At 57.8% G+C, this 22,967-nt stretch overlaps 2 protein-coding genes across 9 annotated transcripts; both read left to right on the forward strand.

Moving 5' to 3' along the window:
- The first annotated feature begins 300 nt into the window (after positions 1-300).
- On the forward strand, positions 301-10,889 carry ADAM15 (ADAM metallopeptidase domain 15). 4 transcript variants are annotated; one of them, XM_007178458.3, is made up of 23 exons: positions 301-489; positions 1,688-1,794; positions 2,432-2,508; positions 2,912-2,990; positions 3,167-3,243; positions 3,336-3,528; positions 4,318-4,383; positions 4,466-4,534; positions 4,612-4,781; positions 4,922-5,006; positions 5,460-5,608; positions 5,693-5,867; positions 6,115-6,207; positions 6,337-6,641; positions 6,728-6,929; positions 7,196-7,273; positions 7,726-7,798; positions 8,010-8,148; positions 8,557-8,626; positions 9,278-9,349; positions 9,759-9,830; positions 10,097-10,221; positions 10,311-10,889. In XM_007178458.3, the coding sequence occupies exons 1-23, from the start codon at positions 411-413 to the stop codon at positions 10,351-10,353; spliced, it is 2,598 nt and encodes an 865-aa protein (XP_007178520.2). In that variant the 5' UTR covers positions 301-410; the 3' UTR covers positions 10,354-10,889. The 4 variants fall into 4 exon arrangements, with proteins under 4 accessions (XP_007178520.2, XP_007178519.2, XP_007178521.2 ...); XM_007178457.3 differs by having other exon boundaries at positions 9,275-9,349; positions 10,311-10,888; XM_007178459.3 differs by lacking the exon at positions 9,278-9,349 and having other exon boundaries at positions 10,311-10,887.
- Positions 10,890-11,741: 852 nt separating this feature from the next.
- On the forward strand, positions 11,742-15,917 carry EFNA4 (ephrin A4). 5 transcript variants are annotated; one of them, XM_057525982.1, is made up of 4 exons: positions 11,742-11,931; positions 14,048-14,343; positions 14,744-14,812; positions 15,205-15,917. In XM_057525982.1, the coding sequence occupies exons 1-4, from the start codon at positions 11,819-11,821 to the stop codon at positions 15,339-15,341; spliced, it is 615 nt and encodes a 204-aa protein (XP_057381965.1). In that variant the 5' UTR covers positions 11,742-11,818; the 3' UTR covers positions 15,342-15,917. The 5 variants fall into 5 exon arrangements, with proteins under 5 accessions (XP_057381965.1, XP_057381976.1, XP_057381972.1 ...); XM_057525993.1 differs by having other exon boundaries at positions 15,348-15,917; XM_057525989.1 differs by having other exon boundaries at positions 14,744-14,787.
- Positions 15,918-22,967: the final 7,050 nt, after the last annotated feature.

Here is a 22,967-nt window from a genome sequence, read left to right on the forward strand (position 1 = left end):
CTGGCCCGCCTGATCCGACAGAGCCGGGCGGCTGACTTGAGGCCAGAGGGCAGTGAAGCTGCTAGGAAGGCGTCGGGACCCAGGGCCGGGTGGAGGCGCGACTACCAAGCCGGTCGGACCGGGCCTCGGCTCCCATTTTGCACAGTAGCCGGGAAGCCGCTGTGCAGATCAGCGCTGGCCCTGCGGGAGTCGGAGTCATGGGCTAGGTCCACGCCTCTTTGGGACCCGGCGCGCTGTGGGGGCGGGGCCTTCCGAGGGCGGAGCCTGGCTCTGGGCCGGGTGGGAGGGGGCGGGGCGGGGCCTGGTGGCTGCGCCGAGCCGCTAGGTGAGCGAAGCAGACCCGGCAGCCGCGGCTCCTCGGCACTCCGCCCAGCACCTGCTGCCCTCGCCCGACCCCAGGCGCCGCTGCCATGCGGCTGGCGCTGCTCTGGGCCCTGGGGCTCCTGGGGGCGGGCAGCCCTCTGCCCTCCCGGCCGCTCCCAGATATAGGTGAGTACCCTGCCAGCAGTGGGCCGGGGGGCGGACTGGGAGGACGCGCAGGGAAGTCGGGAAGCACTGGGGTCCTGGGGTCGGCCGGAGACCCTGAGAGACCCCAACCAGAGTGCAGCCCGCCCTGGTCTGCTGTCCTGGGCCGAGGGCCCAGAGACTGGGCGATGGAGTGGGGAGGGAAGGAGGAGGGATGCCGGCGCCCCCTACTCTGTCATCCTCTGCACAGTCCCCGCGGACACTTTCAGGCTCCGGGACCAGGCACCGCAGGGCCTGGCCCAGCGCCCCCTCAGGATCGCGGTAGAGGGTCTCTGCTCCCCAGGACTGATGTCTTCGCTCCTCTGGGGCCTAGCTGACCGTTCCACCCGGTGCCAGGGCGCCGAGTAGGCACGTCTCCTAGGGTTTGGCGAAGAGGATACTTCCTGGCCCCCATCCCAGACCTGAGCGGCCAGGCACCCCTCACCCTGGTGCTGATGCCACCAGAAAGCTGGCTGAACGGGAGGGGGCCCGGGAGGAGCCAGGAGTGGGGAGAATTGGCCAGGAAAGAGGCTGGGACACCAACTCCTCCTTGGAACTTTCACTTCCCGCTGCTGTCTTGGGCTGGGGGCCGAGAGGGCAGGCGGGGGTGGAGTGTCCGGAGGAGAGAGGGCCATTGTGGGGATGGGGGGCGGACTCCGGGAGGAAGCGGAGGCTGTGGGGAGCGGGTGTGCCTAACTGGGCATGAGGGGTATTTAGGGAGGGGGGTGTTTGCAATGCTCACCCAGAAATGGGCGTTCCCGGCATCTCTGATGTGAGGAAAGGGAGGGTGAGTGGGCACCGGGCCACAAGTCTTCGCCCAGTCCTGAGAGGGGGCGTTCCTGGGGGGAGGTGGTTGGGTGGGGGTGGGAACAGGGGGAGGGTCCCTGTGAGAACCTGGGATTGGTCTGAGGGGGACGGGGGGGTGGTGCACAGACTGGGCAAACTGAACTTCTTTCTTTGGGGACTTGTGGATGGGTTGGTGGGATGAAAGGGAAAAATTGGAGAGAAGCCCCCGCCCCCTCCCTCTAGTATTCTTTAAGTCCCAGCATGCAATGCAGGGGTCCTTCAAGCAGAGAAGGGCCTTGATGTGCTGGGAGCCAGGTGGGTCAGAGGGCGCCAGCCACCCCCAGCTGTGGTGCTGATTCTCTCAGCACTCTCTTGGGGTGTCCTGGGAACCCTGCAGGTGGCACTGAGGAGAAGCAGGCAAGGCCAGAGAGGGCCCTGAATGGGTCTTCGGAGCCCCAGATCCTTCAGGACAACCTCACGCTCAGCCTAGCAGAGGTGCTTCAGGTGAGCCTCTCTCTCCCCTCGAATAAAGAAATACACCCGCACCACCCACCACCCTGAATAATCAGGTGTCTCCAGGCAAAGACTGGCTGAGGAGTGGGTGAATGGACCTCACTGTAGCATGGCCATCCCAGGTCTGACTGCCTCTCCCTCCGCACCCCAGCACCTGGCTTCACTTATCTCGCTCTCCCCTCTGCACACACATCTGTCTGCCTCAGCCCCACCCAACCCTTCCATCTCCAATGGGAAATTCTGAGGCCAGACTTGCTTTCTTGGTCTCATGTTGTCAGCTTTTTCAGTGGGGAGACTTGGAGAGGGTCAGGGCCTCACCAAACACCCTCCCCTCCCAATTCTAAAGCTGAGTCAGAGGAAGGGCTGGGGCCTGCACTGGGTCCTCCATGATGCTTCCTCTCTGGGCAGGAAGCCGAGAAGGGGCGGCTCGGATACCTTCCTTGACCTCCCCACACAACCCCCCAGAACAATACCCCAGGCCAGGCAGGGCTTCCTGGCCCCTCCCTCAGGATCCCCCCACCAATGATCTAATCATTGGTGCTCTCCTAAGGGCCTGAGGTTTTCTGGTTAGAGAAGATAGGAGTTTCAGACAGGGCCAGGGAGGTGACATGCCCTCTGGTGCCCACAGACCAGTCTGCCTGAGGCTTTGCGGATCAAATTGGAATTGGATGGTGAGAGTCATATCCTGGAGCTGCTACAGAATAGGTAATAATGATAGTGGTAACATTAACAATAAGATGGCTAACAACTTATATAGCATCTACGATGTACCAGGTACTAAGAGCTTGAACTCATTAAATCCTCGTAACAACTCTATAAGGTAGATACTATTATGTATTATTATTGGCCTCATATATGAAGAAGTCAAGGCACAGAGAGGTTAAATAACTCTCCCAAGGTCACACAGCTAGTGGGTGGTGAAAACTAGATTGGAACCCAGATAGCCTGACAGAGTTTGTGGCCCAACCACCATACTCTGCTGTCTCCAGGGGAAGCAGGAAGCTTGCGGGGATTGCCCAGCCCCCAGCCACCCCTCTACCACCTCCAGGTCTCAGGCTGTCACTGCACCACTCTGGGAGCACTGCCCTCCTTCTTCTTCATTCCACAGGGAGCTAGTCTCAGGCCGCCCAACCCTGGTGTGGTACCAGCCTGATGGCACCCGGGTGGTCAGTGAGGGACACACTCTGGTGAGTCAGGTCATCTCGTGCCCTGTTTCTGGCCCGAGGGAAGAAGGAAAGGGGCGACTGGAAGGTGCCATCCCTGGAGAATGGGAGGACACTGCCTATCCTCACCCACAGGCTAGCCTCCTGGGCTCAAACCTTGGCCTGGCCTTCACGTTGGCACTCATGTTTCTCTGCTGTAGGAGAACTGCTGCTACCAGGGAAGAGTGCAGGGCCATGCCGACTCCTGGGTCTCTGTCTGCACCTGCTCCGGGCTCAGGTACAAGGGGTCGATTCCATGAAGGTGGAGAGAGTGAGCGTAAACAAAGCATGGAGCTGAAAAGTTTTCTGACTTCCTGCATCTTTGCATAGGGGCTTGGTGATCCTGTCCCCAGAGAGAAGCTACTCCCTGGAGCTGGGGCCTGGGGACCTTCGGGGTCCCCCTGTTATCTCCCGGCTCCAAGACCTCCTCCTGCCAGGCCACACTTGTGCCCTGAGCTGGCCTGCATCTGTGCCCACTCAGGCTCCACCAGAGCACCCCCTGGGACAGCGTCACCTTCTCCGGGTGAGGATGAATGGCAGGAGGGCTGGGCTTCTATTGTCCCCAGGGCTGGCCCCCGGGCCCTCAGAGCTATTTGTTCACAGTAACAACTGCTCCTGCTAATGGAGCAATTTCCCAGTACCAGGCACTTTATGAACATTATCTCCTTTACTGATCCCAGCAACCCTGGGAGGTAGGTGCTATCCGTAGCTCTATTTTAGTGAGAAAACTGTCTCAGAGAGGTTAAGTGACTTGGCCAAGGCCATTCAACTAATAAATGGTATATCCAGGATTTGGATGCAGGTACTTGACTCAAACTCCTCATCTGTCTTATGACCCAAATGCAGAGAGCTCTCACTTGGATATAGCAAATACATAGTTACTGATCATAAAGAAATAAGAAGCCAATTTCCTCATTTATTCAATGGGGATAATAAAATTACTTACCTTATAGGATTACTGTGAAGATTAAATAAATCTATATACATACATATATATGTGTAAATGCTTAGAACTCTGCCTGGCATACATTAAGTATTTGATGGTGTTGTCTATTATTATTATTTTTTATTTGGAAAAAGCACTGAATTTGAAGCCAGAAAAGCAGGGCTCTACTCCCAGCTTCTAAACCTACTGTTTGTCTATCTTGGGCAGGTCCCTAGCCTCTCAGGTTCTCAGTGGTTCTCTGTGAAATGGGCTCTTCACGCTCTTGTTTGACCACACAGAGTGGGTGTGGACACAGCCCGGTCAGCCCTGCGCGGCTGCCGGCGGTGAGCGGTGGGTGTGCCTGATGCGCCTTCCTCTTGTCCACAGTGGAGGCGGGACGTGGTGACAGAGACCAAGATTGTTGAGCTGGTGATTGTGGCTGACCATTCCGAGGTAAGCTTGCTGGCCCCTGCAAGTCCTCCCCTGACCTCTGCCTGCCCTGCTGCCTTTCACGGTCACCTCTCTTGACCCACAGGTCCAGAGGTACCGGGACTTCCAGAGCCTGCTGAACCGCACCCTGGAAGTGGCCCTCCTCCTGGACACAGTGAGTAGCGGACCCAGCAGCATCCTTATGGCCCCCGACCACGGGAACCCCTCTCCTGAGCCCCAGTTCTCTTTCAGTTCTTCAGGCCTCTGAATGTCCGGGTGGTGCTAGTGGGCCTGGAGGCCTGGACCCAGCGTGACCTGATAGAGATAAACCAGCACCCAGGTCTCACACTAGACAGCTTCCTCCGCTGGCGCCGGACAGACCTGCTGCCTCGGTTGCCCCACGACAGTGCCCAGCTGGTGACGTAAGACCCCCCAGGCTCAGCCAGCGGGGCCCAGCTCTGCCCCGGCCTGGCAAATTTCACATCCCAACTCCCTACCTGAGGCCCTGAAGCTCTGGCCACCTTGGCTTTGGGCCCTAACCTTTGCACTCTCAATCCCGCAGTGCCACTTCATTCTCTGGGCCCATGGTGGGCATGGCCATTCAGAACTCCATCTGTTCTCCTGAATTCTCAGGAGGTGTGAACATGGTGAGCTATTTCCATGTCTCCTCCCCATTCCCGTTCAGCTCCTCCCCAATGTGGTACCATGTATTCACTGAAACCCCCAGCAAAGTTACCAACCCCAAAGCTGAGGGTATAGAGGGCGGGGGTGCATGACGTGGCCTCTGCTGTCAGGATACCCTCACCTGTGGCCAGCTCATTAGTGTCTTCACCTATGAGCTCTTCCCATTTCTTGGGGGAGGAGGAGGTAGCTGAGGCCCAAAGAACAAAGGTGCTCTCCCAGGGCCATATAGTTAGAGAGGGGTAACAGAGGTGAGCTAGAACCCAGGTTTCCTGCCACCCAGGCCTGGGCTCTCCTCCTACTTTAGAAGCACTTAAGGAGGGAGGCGGTGCTTGCTCAGTGCCCAGGAGGTCAGATGAGGAGAGAAGAGGAGCAGTCAGGCTGGTGCTGGACCTGGGGTATCCCCTCCCCAATGACAGGACCACTCCACTAGCATCCTGGGAGTTGCCTCCTCAATAGCCCACGAGTTGGGCCACAGCCTAGGCCTGGGCCATGACTCACCTGGGAACAGCTGCCCCTGTCCAGGTCCAGCCCCAGCCAAGAGCTGCATCATGGAGGCCTCGACAGAGTGAGTAACTGCAGGATGGAGAGGGCAGGGGGCAGGGGGCAGGGAGCCATCCGCAGCCCCAACCTTCCTTGCCGCCATCGCCAGCTTCCTGCCAGGCCTGAACTTCAGCAACTGCAGCCGACAGGCCCTGGAAAAAGCCCTCCTGGGTGGAATGGGCAGCTGCCTCTTTGAACGGCTCTCCGGTCTGCCCTCGATGGCCAGTGTCTGCGGAAATATGTTGGTGGAGCCCGGCGAGCAGTGTGACTGTGGCTTCCCCGATGTGAGCCCCTCACCCAGAGCCTTGCCCCACTCACTTCTGTGCCCTCACCCTGGCTCATCAGCCATCTCCAAGCCTCAGGAACCCCTCTCCCCACCTCCCTCTCTGTGGGGACTGCACATAGATTGTTGGGCTCTGGCTTTCATTTGCTGTGTGCATCCTTTTGGGTTCAGGCTCTGGGAGGGGGTTAGGGCAGGCTCTCAGGCCCAGCCTGCTCTGACGCTCGGTCCCTCTGTGCCCTCGCCCATAGGACTGCACTGATCCTTGCTGTGATTACTTCACCTGCCAGCTGAGGCCAGGGGCACAGTGCGCGTCCGATGGACTCTGTTGTCAAAATTGCCAGGTGGGCACAGACTGGACTGGCCACCCAGAGCCCACCTGCCAGGGGCCAGTGTGGAAAAGGTCATTCTGACTCCCAGGGCCTGGCTGGACTTGCCCAGCACCCACACTGATGCTTACCCACCCTCCACAGCTGCGCCCGGCTGGCTGGCAGTGCCGCTCTACCAGAGGTGACTGTGACTTGCCCGAGTTCTGCCCAGGAGACAGCTCCCAGTGCCCCCCTGATGTCAGCCTGGGGGACGGTGAGCCGTGTGCTGGTGGACAGGCTGTGTGCATGCAAGGACGCTGTACCTCCTATGCCCAGCAGTGCCAGGCTCTCTGGGGGCCCGGGGCCCAGCCCGCCGCGCCACTTTGCCTCCTTACTGCCAACACTCGGGGGGACGCCTTTGGGAGCTGTGGGCGCAGGCCTGATGGCAGCTATGTGTCCTGTGCCCCTAGGTAAGTGAGGGAACCTGGCTCTTCCTCTGGGTTTGTGGGAGTCTTGGCTCCGCCCCACTTACCCTACACCTCCTCCCTAACCCCAGAGATGCCATTTGTGGGCAGCTCCAGTGCCAGGGAGGGAGGGCCCAGCCTCTGCTGGGCTCAGCCCGGGATCTTCACTGGGAGATGCTGGAAGCCAACGGGACCCAGCTGAAATTGAACTGCAGCTGGGTACACCTGGACCTGGGCAACGACGTGGCCCAGCCCCTGCTGACTCTGCCTGGCACAGCCTGTGGCCCCGGCCTGGTGAGCAGTCTAGGTGGGCAGTACCAGGTGGGGAGGGATATCTGGACTGCTGCAGGCAGCGCCCAGGCCTCACTAGCCACCGGTGAAGAAGGTGCAGACTCTGAGGGGAGTTCAGATTCTCACTTCAGATGGAGCAGAGTCCCATCATCCTCTGAGCCTTGGTTTCCCCATCTGTAAAAGCGGGGTGGGCTTTGTTTATGTTGGCCTCCCAGTGCCAGTAAAGCTCTTGAGAAGGTGATCTTTGCCCTCCTCTCACCATCGGGCAGGTGTGCGTCAACCATCAATGCCAACCGGTGGAGATCCTGGGAACACAGGAATGTCGAAGCAAATGCCATGGGCATGGGGTGAGTTGGCATGGGGGGAGATGAAAGGGGAGCAGGGAGCCTCTGGGAAGGAAAAGAATGGTGGGCTTTGGAAACAGACACACCTGGGTTCTAATCTGTGCTTTACCACATCTTAACTGTTGGATCCAGGGCAGGTTATTAACCTCTCTGAGCTCAGTTTCCTCCTCTAACTAACGGGCATAATAATAGTACCCACCCCCTGGGGGCACATGAGATGAGTATGAAAGCTTCTAGCACAGTGCCTGGCAGATAGAAGGCACTCACAATGTGAGTTCAATCTAATTTTCTCTGGCACAGATAAAGAGTCTCTCTCTCCAGAACGCTGGCGCCCTCCACACTATCATTCTCAGCACGCCTTCCAGTTGTGGACATCTGAGATCTTGAAAAGCTGGGGACAGGGAAACACGGCCCCGGAGGGCACAGCTCCTCACTGTTCAACCTGTACCTCCTAGGTCTGCGACAGCAACAGACACTGCCACTGTGAGGAGGGTTGGGCGCCCCCAGACTGCACCACCCACATCAGAGGTAGCATGAGGTGGGGGACAGGGGCAGCTGAGAGGGCATCCTTCACTGCCCCTCTTTTTCTGACCCCTTCGCTGCTGGTTCCCTGACTCTCTGTGACCCCTGACCCCTTCACCTTCTCTGATCACCTGACCTCACTCCCTGCCCCCCCCCACCTCTTCCTGGATGTAGAGTTCTTAGCCCTGCCCACCTTCAAACCTGCCTTCACCCACAGCAAACAGCTCCCTGACCACAGGGCTGCCCCTCAGCCTCCTGTTGTTGCTGGTCCTGGTGCTGCTTGGTGCCAGCTACTGGCACCGTGCCCGCCTGCGCCAGCGACTCTGCCAGCTTAAGGGACCCAGCTGCCAGTACAGGTACCAGCCTCCCTGCTACCAGCTTTCTCCACAGCTCTGTTAAGGACAACAGCTCTGGAGCCCCACCCCCGCCCCTGGGCAGCCCCTGACACCTGATTCTGAATACAAGCCCCCCAGACCACACCCCACACACATCTCCCTTCCCTACATGTGCCCCATAACTCTTCACCTCACATGTAGACCCAAGTGGGGAAGCTGGGGTGCTAAGATCATTTCTCTCCAGGAACCCCAGTGCTGGGTAAGTGGGGCCCTCCCTCAGGCTGATCAGCTTCCCCTTCCCACTTCTGATTTGGCCTGCACCGTGCTCCAAGGGGCCACAAAGGGTTAACCCCACTCAAAGGCTGCAAATGGGTGGAGAACAGGGTCTGAGGCTGGGCCCTCTCTCTCCTTGCCTTTCTCCATGCTCAGGGCAGCCCAGTCTGGTCCCCCCGAACGTCCAGGACCCCCGCAGAGGGCTCTGCTGATGCCAGGTGCCAAGGTACATCTGCATGCCAGAGGAGAGAGGGCCCATCCTGGCCAGGCATCCAGCTTGGGCCCTGGGGTGGGGGGTGGGGGTGGGTATTGGAGGCTCTAGACTCAGAGAAAGACTTGCATTGCCCAAGAGTCAGTCAGAGGAGTCAGGGCCAGCCCTCCCCTCCCGTCCCCTGGCTGCAGGCTGAGAAGCAGAGTCCAGCCTGGACTGGGGAGGGGCTGTCACCTAGAGGAGGGAGAGCTGTGCTCTTTGAGCTGGCCTAGCCAGTGGCTTTGAAAGGTGGGTCTACCTGTGCTCCCAGCAGTGATGCCCCCTGGAGGGCATGAGGGGGTGGTGCTCAGAGTGGCCTTCAGTGTGCCAGGACCTGATGAGGCCCTGGTCACCATGTGTAGAAGGGCTGGTGAGTGCCCCTGCCCTGAGCCCTCTGGATCTGATGACAGAAGAGTGTGTGTGGAGGTGGTCTGCACGCCCACTCCACCACTTGTCACCCCCTCTGCATGAAACTGAATAACCACATGCACAGCCCCCACTGCCCCCGGGCCCCTGGCTGCCCATCCCTGAGCACTAACACCTCTCTGCCCACATCTATCTCTCTGCTCCCTCTCCCACCCCCCCCACCCCCACTCTGCCTGTCTGCTCTTCCTGCTCTTTCAGCAGGCTAGTGCCCTTGGCTTCCCGGCCCCTCCCTCCAGGCCGCTGCCTCCTGACCCTGTGCCCAAGAGACTCCAGGTAAATCTGGGCCAGGCCCTGCCCTGGCCCAGGGCAGGTGGGAGGCTTGGTGCCCAACTGCAATTCTCCTCCCTGTTCCCTGCCAGTGGCGCTTTTCACTAGGGGACCAGGGTGCCCCTCAGCCTTCAGATACTCCCCAGAAGTAGCAAAGGGTGAGCCTCCTGCCTTGGTTTCTACCACCATCTGGTGGTCAGTGGTGGGACTGCAGTCTGCCAGGGACACCACAGGTGACCCACACTTTTCTCCCCTAAGGCATCTACTGGCATGCACTCAAGCCCCATGCGCATGCCCCCGTTCTCTCCTGCCCCCTGGCTGACTTTGCATGTTGACCTGAACCCCTCGGGAGACCCACTGCATGCCCACTGCTCCTGGCTGTGCTCTCATAGTCACTGCCCCTCTCTCTGTTCAGGCTGAGCTGGCTGACCGACCCAATCCCCCCAACCGCCCTCTGCCCGCTGACCCGGTGGTGAGGTACCCGAAGGTAACAGTGGGGGGAGAGAAGGGCACAGCCTCTCCCCCCACCCAGGGCTGTGGTGCTGGTAGCCTTGCCAGTGGTGCTAGTAGTAAGATGCCCCCTGTGCCTAAGGGCACATACCCCAGTGGCATCTTTAATGGTGACAGGTTTGTTTGCAGACTAAGGTGTCCTCTGGTGCCGCCCCTCAAGCTGGTGTTCCCCAGCACCAGTGTGTGGGAGGTGGGCAACATGATACCCCCTCCCAAGCTGGCCTCCTGCCTTCTCTCTCTCAGTCTCAGGGGCCCACCAAGCCCCCACCCCCAAGAAAACCACTGCCTGCTGACCCTCAGGGCCAGCGCCCTTCGTCTGACCTGCCTGGCCCTGGAGCTGGAATCCCGCCCCCAGTGGTACCCTCCAGGTAGGGGAGGAGGGGCGCTGAGGATGGGCTGGTGGGGCGAGTGGTCTGGGGGGACCTCTGACCTTTTTTCTCGGCCTCCCGCACCCCAGGCCTGCGCCGCCGCCCCCAGCAGTGTCCTCGCTCTACCTCTGACCTCTCCTGAGGCTCCGCTGCCTCCAACCTGGACTTAGGACTTCAACAGGCAGACCCGACCCCTGGAGTCCCCCGCGGTGACTGAAGGAGCTGGGGCCTGGACGCTACGGAGCAGGAGTCTTAAGACACCGACACTGGGCACCTCCACTTGCTGTCGAGCAGCACCCTGGGGATCCGCCCACGCAGTGGCACCTGGGGGTTGGGGAGTGTCTGGGAGCTGGACGGAGCTGAGGGAGGTGCGCACAGCCTGTCTCTGCAGAACTGCAATAAAAGTGAGGTCTTGGGAGTGCGCCTCGAAGTTTGTCTGCTTAGGGAAGGAGGGTCTCCCCTGCCGCGATTCCAGATCTGGCCGCCAGGAGACGCTGCGCCTCAGATGAAGACAGGATAGGGAGGGCGAGAGCCCCAGGCTGGGTCAGCGGGTGTCCCTGGGATGCTCGCGGCTTGTTTCTGCCCAGTCTGGGATGACCTTCTGCACAATCCAGTACCACAAAGGGCGCTGTACGCCCTCTGCCACCCCCAGTAGCCAAGTTCTCGCCCCCAACGCTGCGCGGCCCCTTGGCGGCGACCATCGACAAACCGGCCAAGCTGTTGGACTCGCTGTCCCCACCCTCTGACCAGCGGCTGGGAAAAATGGAACTGGCTGGCGTTCTCAGAGCCCCGGAGCCGGGGCGGGGCGCGGCGGCGGCTCCCACGATTCCAAGGGCGCGCACCTGCCTCTCCCCTCCCCCACCCCACCTGAGGATTCGGGAACAGAAGTGCTTTGTATGGGCCGCAACCACCTCATTACTTCGTCTTTGAGACTATGGCCTTCGTTCGCCCAGAACGAAGGTGTGGGGCAGAAAGGGACAGGGGCCAACCCCAAGGTGGGCATCGAGCTCGCCCTCTGAGGTTCTGTAAAGGGGGGGTGAGGGTGGGGGGGGTCCCAGGAGGCGATTTGTCCCTTCCCCTCGCTATATCCCTAGATGTGCAAAGAAAAAGGAGCAATGCTGCCTAAGATGGCTGGACAACTTCGTGGATCCTCTCCCGTGCCTCACTTGCCTCTTTCTGGGCAAAAGGCGTGGGCCCATATTTAAATCTTCCAGAGATTTAATAAGGCTTTCTACCCTGTACCAATACAGACACGAAAGACACGACCTCCCTAAAACAACTCCTAGACAGTGGAATACGTCCCTCCTCGCCGCCCCCTTGAAATGCGGTCTAGCCTCAGCAAGAGCTTGCCTAAGCTGGCGCGCGCGCTACAGCGCACAGAAGGTTAACAAGAGTTGGCTTTGAATGAAGAGGCGGAGACGCGCCCACATTGGTGGAAAGTTATCCAGGGGCGTGGCCTGTGAGTCTCAGCACCCCACCCCCCTTCCCGCAAGTCCCCCCCCCCCGCCCCTCCCGCACTTTGTACCTTTCTCGGCGCGACTGCGAAGCGGGACGGGACGGGCCCGCCCGGGCCAGAGCAGACCAGACCCCGGGGGCGATGCGGCTGCAGCCCCTGCTGTGGACTGTCCTCTGGGCCGCGCTCCTCAGCTCCCCTCTGCGAGGGGGCTGTGGCCTCCGCCACGAGGTCTACTGGAACTCCAGTAACCCCAGGTAGCAGGGCTGAAACCTGCGGGCTCCGAGCCGGGCCTGCGCGCTCCCGGGCCGGGCGCGCGCCCGACACTCGCACTGTGCGCGGCGCCGCCTGGTCCCGGCCGCGCGCCGGGGCTCCTTTGTTTGAGCCGGCGGGGGAGGAGGGAGGGGCGAGGCGTGCCCGGGGTCCCCAACCCCTGCCCGCACGCGTTGGGGGGCGAGAGGGGGACCCCAGCCCCGAAGGCAATCGGTGGGGTCTCGGAGCCGGCAGCCGAGAGACCTCGGCCTGCACTCCGAGCCCCGCCCCCCTCGCTTCTCTCTTGGTGATCCCCAGCCTCCCAACGGCCCGAGCTGGGGCGGGCGGACTCGCGGCCGGGGGGCTTTACTCTTGTGAAAGAAGGTTACTCTCCTGCTCGCTTGGCCTTCCCTTTGGTGCTACTCTTTCTCCTGATCTCATTCTGTAACTCTGCTTTCATCTCGTCATTATTAGTCCTATTTCTGTGCAGCCTCGGCCCTGCCCTTCTAGCTGAATCACCTTTAGGCAAGTCGTTTGACCTCCCTAACCTCAGTTATCTCATCTGTAGAATGGGCTAATAATGCCTAGTACCCTGGGAAGTCAGGCGGACTAACTGAGGTCATGTGTGTGAAAGAGGTGCAGGCTACACAGATACAAACTATTATTTATTTCTCTCTCCTGAGCTGCCTGCCTTTGAACGTCGATATTTTTTCCTGTTTCCATCCTCCTCCCCAATTCTCCCTGCCTCCGTCTGCTTTCTCCATCTGTTTTTCTTTCTGATTTTCACTTAAGACAATCTGTGACTCCGTTTGTTCACTCACTAACATTTATTAAGCGTGTACTCTGTGCCGGGATCTGTGCTAGGGTGCTGGGGGTTAGAGATAAGACCTAGGCTCTGCCCTCTGGGAGCCCAAAGAACCCCTGGGCCAGCAAGCTTCGGGACAGGTCATTACAATACCAATGCTGTGTGATAAGAGCTGTTGTTGTCCTCCAACTCTGAATTCCTCACTCTGTTCTAGACTAGTGCCTCTGCATCACTTGGAGGTTTTGTTAAAAATTCAGGTTGCTAGCCCCTAAGCCTGAGGTTTCTGGCTTATTCATTCAATCTACAAATATTTATTGAGCGCTGTCCTTGTGCAAGACACTTTTCCAGGCACGGGGGATGCTGTGGAACAAAACGTACAAAGGCCCAGCTTGTGTTCCAGTAGGTTTGAGCTGAGCCCAGGAATGTGCATTTCTAATCAGAACTCCAGATGCAGGTGGTCTTGAGACCACCCATTGAGAGACAGTTGGGGGCCTTTCATAAGTCAGGTTGGACTCTGTGTATGGTGGGGATGCGGGGGGAAGTGGTTCATGCTCTATTTGATGCTGGAGGGGAACAGCATGTCCCAGGTTTTCCCACCTGCACTGACTCCCCCAGGCAGGTGGAAGGGAGTCCTGAGGAGGCCAAAGATTGATTGGGAGATATGTGGAGGGGGCTCCCCTCTTTGTATGGCACTTGATTGTCCTGGCCACAAAAAAAAAAAAAAGGAAGGTTCCCACCATCCACTCTCTCTTTTTTTTTTTTTTTTTTTTTTAACTATGGCATTCTTTTCCGCATTGAATTGAGGTCTTAAAAGGCAAGCCTTCCTCTTTATGCATCTGTTAATGAGGATATTGTTCCCAGTCTCCATCTCTAGTCTGTGACTGCTCTGTGGGCCCAGATCTGTACCCCTTGCCTCTGTGCCCCAGCTTCTTCACAGCAGCCATCCACCTAACATTTATCAAGCACAGGTGCTACACCAGGCCCTGTCTTGGGCACTAGGGCTAGATAGGTGGGTGACAGCTCCCACCCAAAAGCTAGGGTGTGGTGAGCGGCCTTCTCACATTTGGGCCATGTGGTTATAGGCACTGCAGTCTCTTAACCTCTCTGAACCTGTGAATCGGTTACCTCATCCTTTTCTTGCACTCTGTCTCTCAAGAGGTGTCAGTCTGGGGAACTCGGGCCTTCCTAAGCTGCTCCCTCTCCAGTAGGTGGGGGATTGGCTGGCGGGGACCATTGGGAAGGGGTATCTCTGACCCTCGTGCCCCAGGTGTGCCGTGCCATGAGCCCCTCCGCCCTCACCTACCTTATGCCTGCAGGCTGCTTCGAGGAGACGCTGTGGTGGAGCTGGCCCTCAAGGATTACCTAGACATCTTCTGCCCACACTATGAGGGTCCAGGGCCCCCTGAGGGCCCTGAGACATTTGCATTATACATGGTGGACTGGCCAGGCTATGAGGCCTGCCAGGCCAAGGGGCCGGGTGCCTTCAAGCGCTGGGAGTGCTCCCTGCCTTTCGCTCCCTTTGGCCCTGTTCGATTCTCAGAGAAGATTCAGCGCTTCACGCCCTTCTCCCTTGGCTTCGAATTCTTGCCTGGAGAGACCTACTACTACATCTGTGAGTGAAGATGGGCACACTGGCTGCCTCCTGGGGAAGGTGGGGAGGGGAATGGGGCTACCTGCCATTGCCAGCAGTCAAGGCAGAGATCCTGAGGGGTGGGGGAATGAGAGGACTGGGAAGGAAGGCTAGGCCTAGGAGGGGGGAGTGGGCAGGGGGCCTGAGTCCAGGACCGAGTACAGGGACATCTAGAGTGAACCAATAGAGAGGAGAGGAAAGGAAGAGGAACCAGGAAAGAGGACATGAGTAGGGTCACAGATGGCACCTAGATGTGGCCCCAAAATAAGGAAAAGCTTTCCAGGGAACTGGAGAGAAAAGAAGCTGGGAGGGTTTGAAACGGAGTCTGAGGCATGCAAACTAGCCTGTGCTAACTTCTTCCTCCCAATTTCCCACCACCCAGCAGTGCCAACTCCGGAGAGTCCTGGCCAGTGCTTGAGGCTCCAGGTGTCTGTCTGCTGCAAGGAGGACAGTGAGTGGGTTGGGGCAGGGGAGCAACCCTTCTGGCTAGTGTGGGGCCCTCAGGAATGAGGGGAGGAGTGGGAAGAATGTGGGAGCATCAAACTCTGAGGAACCTCTTCTCCCCCATTTAGTCTGTGGGAGCCTCCCCCCTTACACAAAGGGAGTGGCATCTCCAGGGGCAAGGCTGTCCAAAGCCTTAGCTGAACTGGTGGTCTCTAATGGCAACTAGGAGGAGACTTGGAAGTTGGGGCTTAGAGATGATGAGGTGGTAGATTATGGGAAGGGATTGGCTAGTTCGGGAGACCCCTTAGAAAGGGGTGGGAGTGAACAGGTAATGGGGAGAGCAGGAAGGAGGCTGCTGAAGCAGGAGGACCCATCAATGCTACCCCCTCCCCCTCACAGAGCCTGAGTCAGCCCATCCTGTTGGGAGCCCTGGAGAGAGTGGCACGTCAGGGTGGCAAGGGGGGGCCACTCCCAGCCCCCTCTGTCTCTTGCTGCTGCTGCTGCTCCCAATTCTGCGTCTCCTGAGAGTTCTCTGAGCCAAGCGGACCCTTCCTGCCACCCCCAGGAACCAGAGCCCTCCCAAGACTCCCTGGAGGAGGGCCCCTGCCCCCTACCTGAGCTGGGAGGGCCAAGCCAGACAGACAAGATGGAATAGTGATGGGGGAGGTCAGAGGGTCTGGGGTGACCCTTCCAGGTGCCGGCCTCCTCATCACAGGCTGAAGAGGAGCTGCAGGGGAGTTGCAGACAGCCCTGGGCACCCTGGAACAGAGGCAAGAGAAACATAGGGTCTCTGTCAGCTGCTTTGATATTCTCATCCCATCCCCCAGGAAGACTGGGATTTGATGGGATTGGATCCTTGAGCCTGCTGGGGGCCAAGGCCGAAGACCTGGGGACAGGTGATTGCTGGACCAGGTCAAGCAAGAAGCCCAGGCTTGCCATCTGTGCCCAGTGCCCTGTGGGCCTCTTCCCTGGGGCAGCACCTTTCCTCCCCAGGGGGTCACCCACTTGTCTTCTGTGAAGACGGACTTGCCATGAGATCGAATTTCATGCCAATTTGTATTTTTATAAGTGTCTGGACCAAGCCTTCAATAAACCACCCATCTTTTTGTTGCTTTCCCCAACCTACTGCCCTCTGGCTCCTTCCCTGACACTGGGGGGGACTCCCTGCAGCCTCTGCTCTCAGCCTGGCTTGGCCTGACCTCCCTGCCAGCTGTGCCCAGACCATCCATGCCAGGCCTCAGTAGGCACCCTCTGGGCAGTGTGGGGTGGGTGCCAGCAGCAGCTGTGGAGCTTGGCACCCTCTACCATCTCCCTAGCTGGCTTCCTGTGCTGGGGAGGGGACAGGTGCTCCTGATAGCCCACCCACTTGGGGCACTGCGGAAGCTGTGATAGCACCAAGCAGGGCATTGGGGCAAAAGCAAGGGGTAGTAGAAAGACAGCACCTGGGTTTCAGAATGCCTGGGTCCCTGAGAGCTGGGCGTCCCTCCCCCTCCCCAAGGGCAGTCTGGGCGGTGCCTGGCCTAGAACTGGGAAGGTGGGGTCAGATCAAAGCCTCCTTCCCCAGCGGCCTCTTTGTTCTTCGCTTTTATAAGGAGGAGGAGGTGGGGCCGAGGAGGGAGGGCCCCCTTTGCTCTCAGCCTCACTCTGTCTCTTCCACCTCAGGCAGGCAGAGGTGGCAAGGCTATGATCCACCCCAAGACTAACCGGGGTCCTCTTTCTGAACGGTGTCCTGGGTGCAGCCAGGGAAGGGGTGCCCCTTCCCCCGAAGCTATGCTCTACCCGTCCCGGTGCCCCACAGCCTGCACTGGCACAATGCCGGCCCGCCTGGCACCCAGCCAACGATCGATAGGTGGATGTTGTGCTGATTAGCTCGGCGGGGCTGCGGCGGCTAGAGGCGGCGTGTGAACATGCGCGGGGAGGGGGGGCGCCGTGGAGGGTGCTGGGGGTCCAGAGACTGACAGACCAGACCGAAGTGCTGGAGACTGCGAACCGCTGCCCCACCCCCTTGCACACCTGGGTCGGACCCCGGTCCCTCTGGGTTGGTTCCATTGCTCTGGCTGAGGCCTGGGATGGAGGACAGCACCGCGGACGGAGCATACATGAGTGGACCCTCCCCCCCCCCTCATTCAAGGCCACTTTCATAAAATGCCGTGTCTGTAGGTACGTGTGCCTGCGTGTCAGGGCCCTCACCCCAAAACAAGATCCTTAGCGGGGGCGAGGGGCTGGAGTGGAGAGAGTGAAGTCTGAGCTGAAGCATGAGCTATGGGTTCGGTCTTCTGGTCCCGAGTTCGAGTTTAGTCTCTACTGTCATCCAGGAGGGTGTCTATATGTCGCCTTGGAAACCGACTGTACTGCTACCTCCGCCCCTCTCCGGTGAAAGCAGAGGCGGCGCAGGCCGGGGATGACTGGTTAGCCTGGCACTGAGGACCGTGCGGGTCTCATCCTGCTCCCAGCGGCCCCAGGCACCCTCTCTTCGCGGACCAAGCCGGGCGCGCTCGCTCCCGAGTCTGTGGCCGGCGCGCGGATCCGCCGCTGATAACGCATGTGCGAAAGAGACGCGGGGCCCAGTCGGCTTTCCCCGGCACTCAGGCACACGCCCTCACTCTCAGGCAGACGCGCGCACTTGACACAGACACACACCCTTGCTGGCCGCCTAAGCTCCCTGCAGGTGTTAAGGGTGGACACCTGGGCAGCCACGCACTTGGCCTGGGGGCGGGGGGGGGGCGGTGAAAACTCAGGCCCGCCGGCTGCAGGCCTCAAGCCAGCCCCTCCCTACACTCATTTTCCTTACAGCCTGGGCCCTGTGCGGACGACTGTTTCAGTCCTGGGGCGCGTCTCCAGCGAGGGCCAAGTCCGCTCATGGGACCTAGACGGGCTGAAGGCTCTGGGCCCTACCCATGAGAAGTCCTCGAGGCGTGTTCCGGGGCGCGGTTCCAGGAGGCTGGGAGACCTGCAGGTTTTGGGGCGTCACCGATCTCCCCAAAGCTCAGCGGCGCTAGATGGCCAAGGGTGGGGCCCTCAATTTGCTGGGCCTGCCCTAGTCTTTCCGGAACGATGCAAAAACTCCCCTCATCTTTGCATCACTCTATCTTGCTGTCCCGAGAACCTGAGAGCCCGAGTCTCCGACCTGGATCCTGCTCCCCACTTTCTGGGGTTGCAAGTCTTTCCCTAGAGGCTGAATCCTGGAGTTTGGGTCTTTTTATGTGACCCCACCCTCTTTTCTTCTTCCCTTTCATTAATCCCTTCCTTCCTTTCCTTATTCATTCATACAGCAAATTGTGAGCTCCCAGCGCGTCCTTCTTTCAGTCGGCCACACCAGCTGGGGTCGTCGGGGGATCCCCAGTGGTGACGCAGTTGGAGAAGGGCACTCTGGCTTCCAAATAACCAATAGAATGCCGGGGCCTGGGGCATGAGGTCATCAGTGGTGATGCCCATTGGTTCAGGCCTGGACGTGGAGGGGGGGGTCCCCATAGCAACCGACGGTGCGTCCGAGCGTAACCTGGAGAGTGGTCTTTGCTTGTGCTTCAACGGCAGCTTGGGTGGTGCTTGGGATGGGGGCGGGGAGGCGAGGGTGGAGCTCTGTTTCCCAGGTCCTGCAGTCCTAGCCCAGCCAAGCTCTTATTTTTCTTGAGATCATTTTTCTCACTCAAAGTAATGGGCAGAGCCACTTAACCCAGGAAGGTTAGGAGGGGAGTATTGGCAACAGCGTTGGGGTCCTGGGTATGGAGTTGATGCCACCTGGAATGATAATTATGAGCTCCTCGCTTTCATCTGCATATCGTCTGCATCTTATTTGCATTCTCTTCATTTAAGGTCAAATTGGGCAGACATCTCCACATCCCCAGCTCTGTTGCCTGTCTGTATCCCAAATCTATCCCTTAGCGGCTCTCTAATCATCTACCGCTCAGTTGTCCAGTTCCTTACCCCACCTCTCCTCCCAGCCTCCGGTCTCTCCAGGGGTGGGAAGGGGCACAGCCTAGCTAAAGGAGAAAGGATAAGAAGTCTGCCTCTCCCTCTGGATGTTTGGTGACAGATGGGGAGGGCTGGTCTGTACTGCCTAGAGACTAAATTGGCAAAGCAAATGGTGGGGGGAGGTGCCCCGGGCTGAGATGAGGGTCTCCAGGGCCAAATCACCCACATGCCCGACAGGGTGCTGGAACTAGGGATGCCTGCTTCCAGCAAGGGGTAGGCCTGCCCACCTGTCTGGTGCCAGGGCAGCTTCCTTCCTCCAATTAAGCACTAATGAGGTGTCATTAACCCTTACTTTGCCTGCCAGCCCTCAGGTGGTACTCAAATTCATGGTCTCGCACTGAGCAAAAAAGGAGAAAGGAGGGACTTTGAGGAAGCTAAGAGGCAGTAGGGTCAGGGGACCAGGAGACAAGAAGGTGGGACCAGAGGCCTGAGTAGCATGCACTGGTTATGCTCTGTGTGCTTCTGAGGGATTCTAGGCATGGGTGTCTCACTATCTGAATGCATTTATTCTTCTGTTCATCAATTCAACAATTATTTATTAAGCACCTCACCTATTCCTATTAACTAAATACCAGGCTGCATGCTAGATGCTGAGGATATACACTTGCATAAGACAGGCTCTCTTCCCTTAAGGAATCTTCAGATTACTCTAGAAGACAAACTGGCCAGCAAATAATTACAATACCAAGTGCAAATGCAGTTATGGAACTGTGCAGAAAGTGCTATGGGAGCACAGGGAAGATGGACTGTCAGAGAAGACTTGGGTTTTGAAGGACAAAGTTTATGGCATGGAGGAGTGGTGTAGAACTAACCATGCTTGTGTGTTTGACTCAGTGTATGGGTTCATGTTTAGCTGTGTTTTCAGTACTGCTGGTGTCTGCCCTCCCAGAGCTGTATGTTTTGCATCTGTGTGTATGTGTGTGAGTGTGTATGTGTCTCTGGATTTTCTGTGTCTGGAATCCCTTCTCCCGAACACACATTGTGGTTTTATTACAGATCAGTGTTTGCTGTGAAGCTCTGGCACAGATTAGCCTGAACCTGCCCAGCCCAGGGGAGGGGAAGTGGAGAACTGATGTTGGCTCTTTGGAAAGAGGTGGGCAGGCACCATTTTCACACCTGGGGGCCCAGACCCTTGACACCCCAAGTAGCAGCAGGCTAGCCAAGGGAGGCAAGGGCTGGGCTACGGCCTAGGGTGTGCCCAGGCCATGGCCCCCTCTGCCCCTGGCTCCTCACAGGAGACGTGGGGGTTACAGCCAACACTCCCCACCAAGATCTCAGGCCCCCTCCCGCAGCCTGTTCCTCTTCTGTCTGTGGAGGAGCAGGCCGGCTCAGGCCTGTCTGCTGGCTCTCTCCCACTGGGAGCAGATCCTTTCCAGGGGACACGAGAGGGCTGGGGAATGCTAGGGCCTAGTGGGAGGCCCCAGGTACCCCACCCTGGCCCTGTGCAGCTCTCTCCAGCCTGGATTCTCCCCACCCACTCTGGGGTGCCACTTCTCTGGGTTTTGCCCAGACATAGCCATCTTTGTCAGGGAAGCACTCAACCAATAGGCAGAGGTTAGGGGCTAGAGCTCTGGCAGTGAGGACTGGCCTGGGGACGGGTGGGGTGAGGAGATTGTGATGCTACTCAGAGGCTCTACCCCAATTCCTTCTGTCCCCTTGCAGCCACTTGCTAGAAAGCTAAATTTCGGTGGCAGGAAAGAGAAGAGACTGTGGATCTAAGGAGAGTTTTAGGGGTTAAGGAGAGGCTCTGGGGTCTGAGAAGAAGGTCAAGGACCCCTCCTTTCACACTGTCAAGGATGTGAGCTTCTTTTTGGCTGTAACTTCTCCTCCCCCCTCATTCTATCTAATCTTTTCCTATCCCATCCCTACTCCCCAAGCCCAAGGTCACCTCTCCCACTATGATAGCTATTAAGAGAAGTCTGGAGATGGGGAGGAACAAATGAAAAAGAGAATCGGAAGCTAGTTTAGGTGGGCAGACCTCAGGATAATAATGATGATGAGGCCTCCATCAATCAAGCACCTTGTGGGTCCTAAATTCTGTGCTAAGTGCTTCCCAGACATGGATCTTAATCCTCATAACAGCCAGCTCTTCAAGGAAAGGTGTCATTATCCCCATTTTACAGATGAGGAAACAGTCTCAGAGAAGTAAGGTGACTAGCACAGTCAGTGAATGGTGGAAATGGAATTCGAACCGAAGCCCATCCTGTTAACTGCCAAGCCCAACTGCTTCCCTCTCAGCTTTTCTAGAAGCACGTTCAGAGTATGCACACGCACCTCCATTGTAACACCCCAGAGATGCCTCTCCACTTCAGGCTTCTGAGCTTGCTGGGCTCATTTGAGGGATCAGAGCATGACTAGAATCAGAGGTTATGACACCTCAACCCCACCCACCAAGCCCTGCATCCTAATTTCCTGTGTCCTGGACCACACATCAGTGCACCGTGTTCCCTGCCGTCAGTCATGTGTGTGGGTCCATGTCAACTCATGGACATCAGAGCACCATGTAGCCGTGCTGACACACACATCACACTTGGAAGTCAGAAGACACGGGCATTGCCCTCCTTGTTGGCACCCAGGGTCCCGCGTTAGGACCACGCCAACAGGCTGCCTGCACTGGGGCACACACATGGGCCCTGGGCAAGGTGCGGAACCTGTGAATATTTCATGTCTGGAACTGGCGGCTGCCTCTCCCGCTCACATGCGTGCCTGATCCTCCCTCTCACAGGCTCCTTGTTTATTTGTTTAATGAATTATTTATCCATGGCCCCCCTTCCGTCCTGGCCTCCCCCTCCCCCAGGCCCTAGTCTCCATGATTTATTGAACACAGCTCGGCTCTGTGGTTGCCACCCGATGTCCCGGGAGCCGCCTTGGGCCACACAGCCTGAGTACTCCCTCTGTCCTTGACCTGTTCAGCTCCCTGCTTCCTTGGCCCCAGGGGGAGGGGTGGGTGGGGTAAGGCACCACATTCAGAGAACTCCCAAGGGCCTGAGCTCAGTGCCCCTGGAGAGAACATGGCAGCCAGCAGCATACTGGCAAGCCTGAGGGTCAGAGGGAAATGTAGGCAGAGCCTGCAGGAGAGGAGAAAGAGGCCTGAGGCCCTAGAGAAAGAGGATCAGCCCCGTGGAGAGAACCCCAGCTTCCACAGAGGCCGTCACTCTGCAGAGAGGTGTCGGTCAGGGCCCAGGCCTTAGAGTGTTTCAAACTATAGATTGTAACTGATTAAGGGTGATACAATCAAGGAATCAATTTTCTGGGTCTTAACGAGCTTTGTACTTTATTTAATAAATTTTTAAGAATAGAACAGAAGAAAAATATGAGTGCATCTTCTGTAATAAGGGTAAGTATTGCTTCATGAAACATTATTTCAGTTATATGTGAATGCGTGTGCGTCTGTGTGTGTGTGTGTGTGTGTGTGTGTGTGTACTGTATTGCAAATGCAAAATATACATCTTATTGTGAGTCACAGTCAGGAAAGATTTGAGTCACTGTTATAAACAGAGGCCCTAGGCCCCATTGATGGAGGCCTGGGTCCTTCCATGACCCAGATGCCACAGAAACAGGCCTAGGCCTCAGATCCGGTTCCAGGCCTGTAGACAGTGGCCCAGATCTTTCTTACACACAGAGACCCAAACCCTAGAGAAGTCCAGACCCCATGAATAGAGGCCTATTGACAGGCCTAAGCATTACAGCTGGAAGCACATATCCTATACTCAGAACTGCCACATACAGGTGTGTGGTTTGTGCCTAGCACAAAGGAGCCACCCAAGAAGTAGTAGAGGCGATCAACCCAAGCTCCCTCACTAAGATAGAGAGACACATAGGGCCACCTCCCACAGAAGGAAGCGGCACCTTTGTTTTTGCACAAAGGCACTGCTTGCCAAGAGATGAACCCTAAGGACTGGGTCTGCATAGAGGGGTGGCTTTTCTAATTCACCCAAAAGCCCAAATCAGCCAGCACCTGATTTAGATAGGGGCCCAGATAGACAGAGCACCATATCCCATAGACAGAGGCCTAGGCTCTATAGAGTGTCTCAGAACTTAAAAACCAGAGGCTTAGACCCCATAGAGAGAGCTGCTTAAATCCTGGAGAGAGAGCTCCAAACTGTAGAGAAAAGAACTTAGTTATTGAGCAGGGGTTGGAGGGGAGCATGCTAGATTCTAAAGAGGAGTATCTGAGCCCTACAGAAAAG

The sequence above is a fragment of the Balaenoptera acutorostrata genome, chromosome 1 (assembly GCF_949987535.1).
Source record: "Balaenoptera acutorostrata chromosome 1, mBalAcu1.1, whole genome shotgun sequence".
In the NCBI taxonomy this organism is placed as follows: Eukaryota; Metazoa; Chordata; class Mammalia; order Artiodactyla; family Balaenopteridae; genus Balaenoptera; species Balaenoptera acutorostrata.

Bases quoted from the DNA above. Each gene is read 5' to 3' on its own strand.
- ADAM15 (XM_007178457.3), top strand. From the start codon at position 411: ATGCGGCTGGCGCTGCTCTGGGCCCTGGGGCTCCTGGGGGCGGGCAGC. The intron at 4,782-4,921 runs GTAAGACCCCCC...TCAATCCCGCAG, and splicing joins GACAGTGCCCAGCTGGTGAC to TGCCACTTCATTCTCTGGGC. The intron at 7,274-7,725 runs GTGAGTTGGCAT...TGTACCTCCTAG, and splicing joins GCAAATGCCATGGGCATGGG to GTCTGCGACAGCAACAGACA.
- EFNA4 (XM_057525982.1), top strand. From the start codon at position 11,819: ATGCGGCTGCAGCCCCTGCTGTGGACTGTCCTCTGGGCCGCGCTCCTC. The intron at 14,344-14,743 runs GTGAGTGAAGAT...CCCACCACCCAG, and splicing joins AGAGACCTACTACTACATCT to CAGTGCCAACTCCGGAGAGT. The intron at 14,813-15,204 runs GTGAGTGGGTTG...TCCCCCTCACAG, and splicing joins TGTCTGCTGCAAGGAGGACA to AGCCTGAGTCAGCCCATCCT.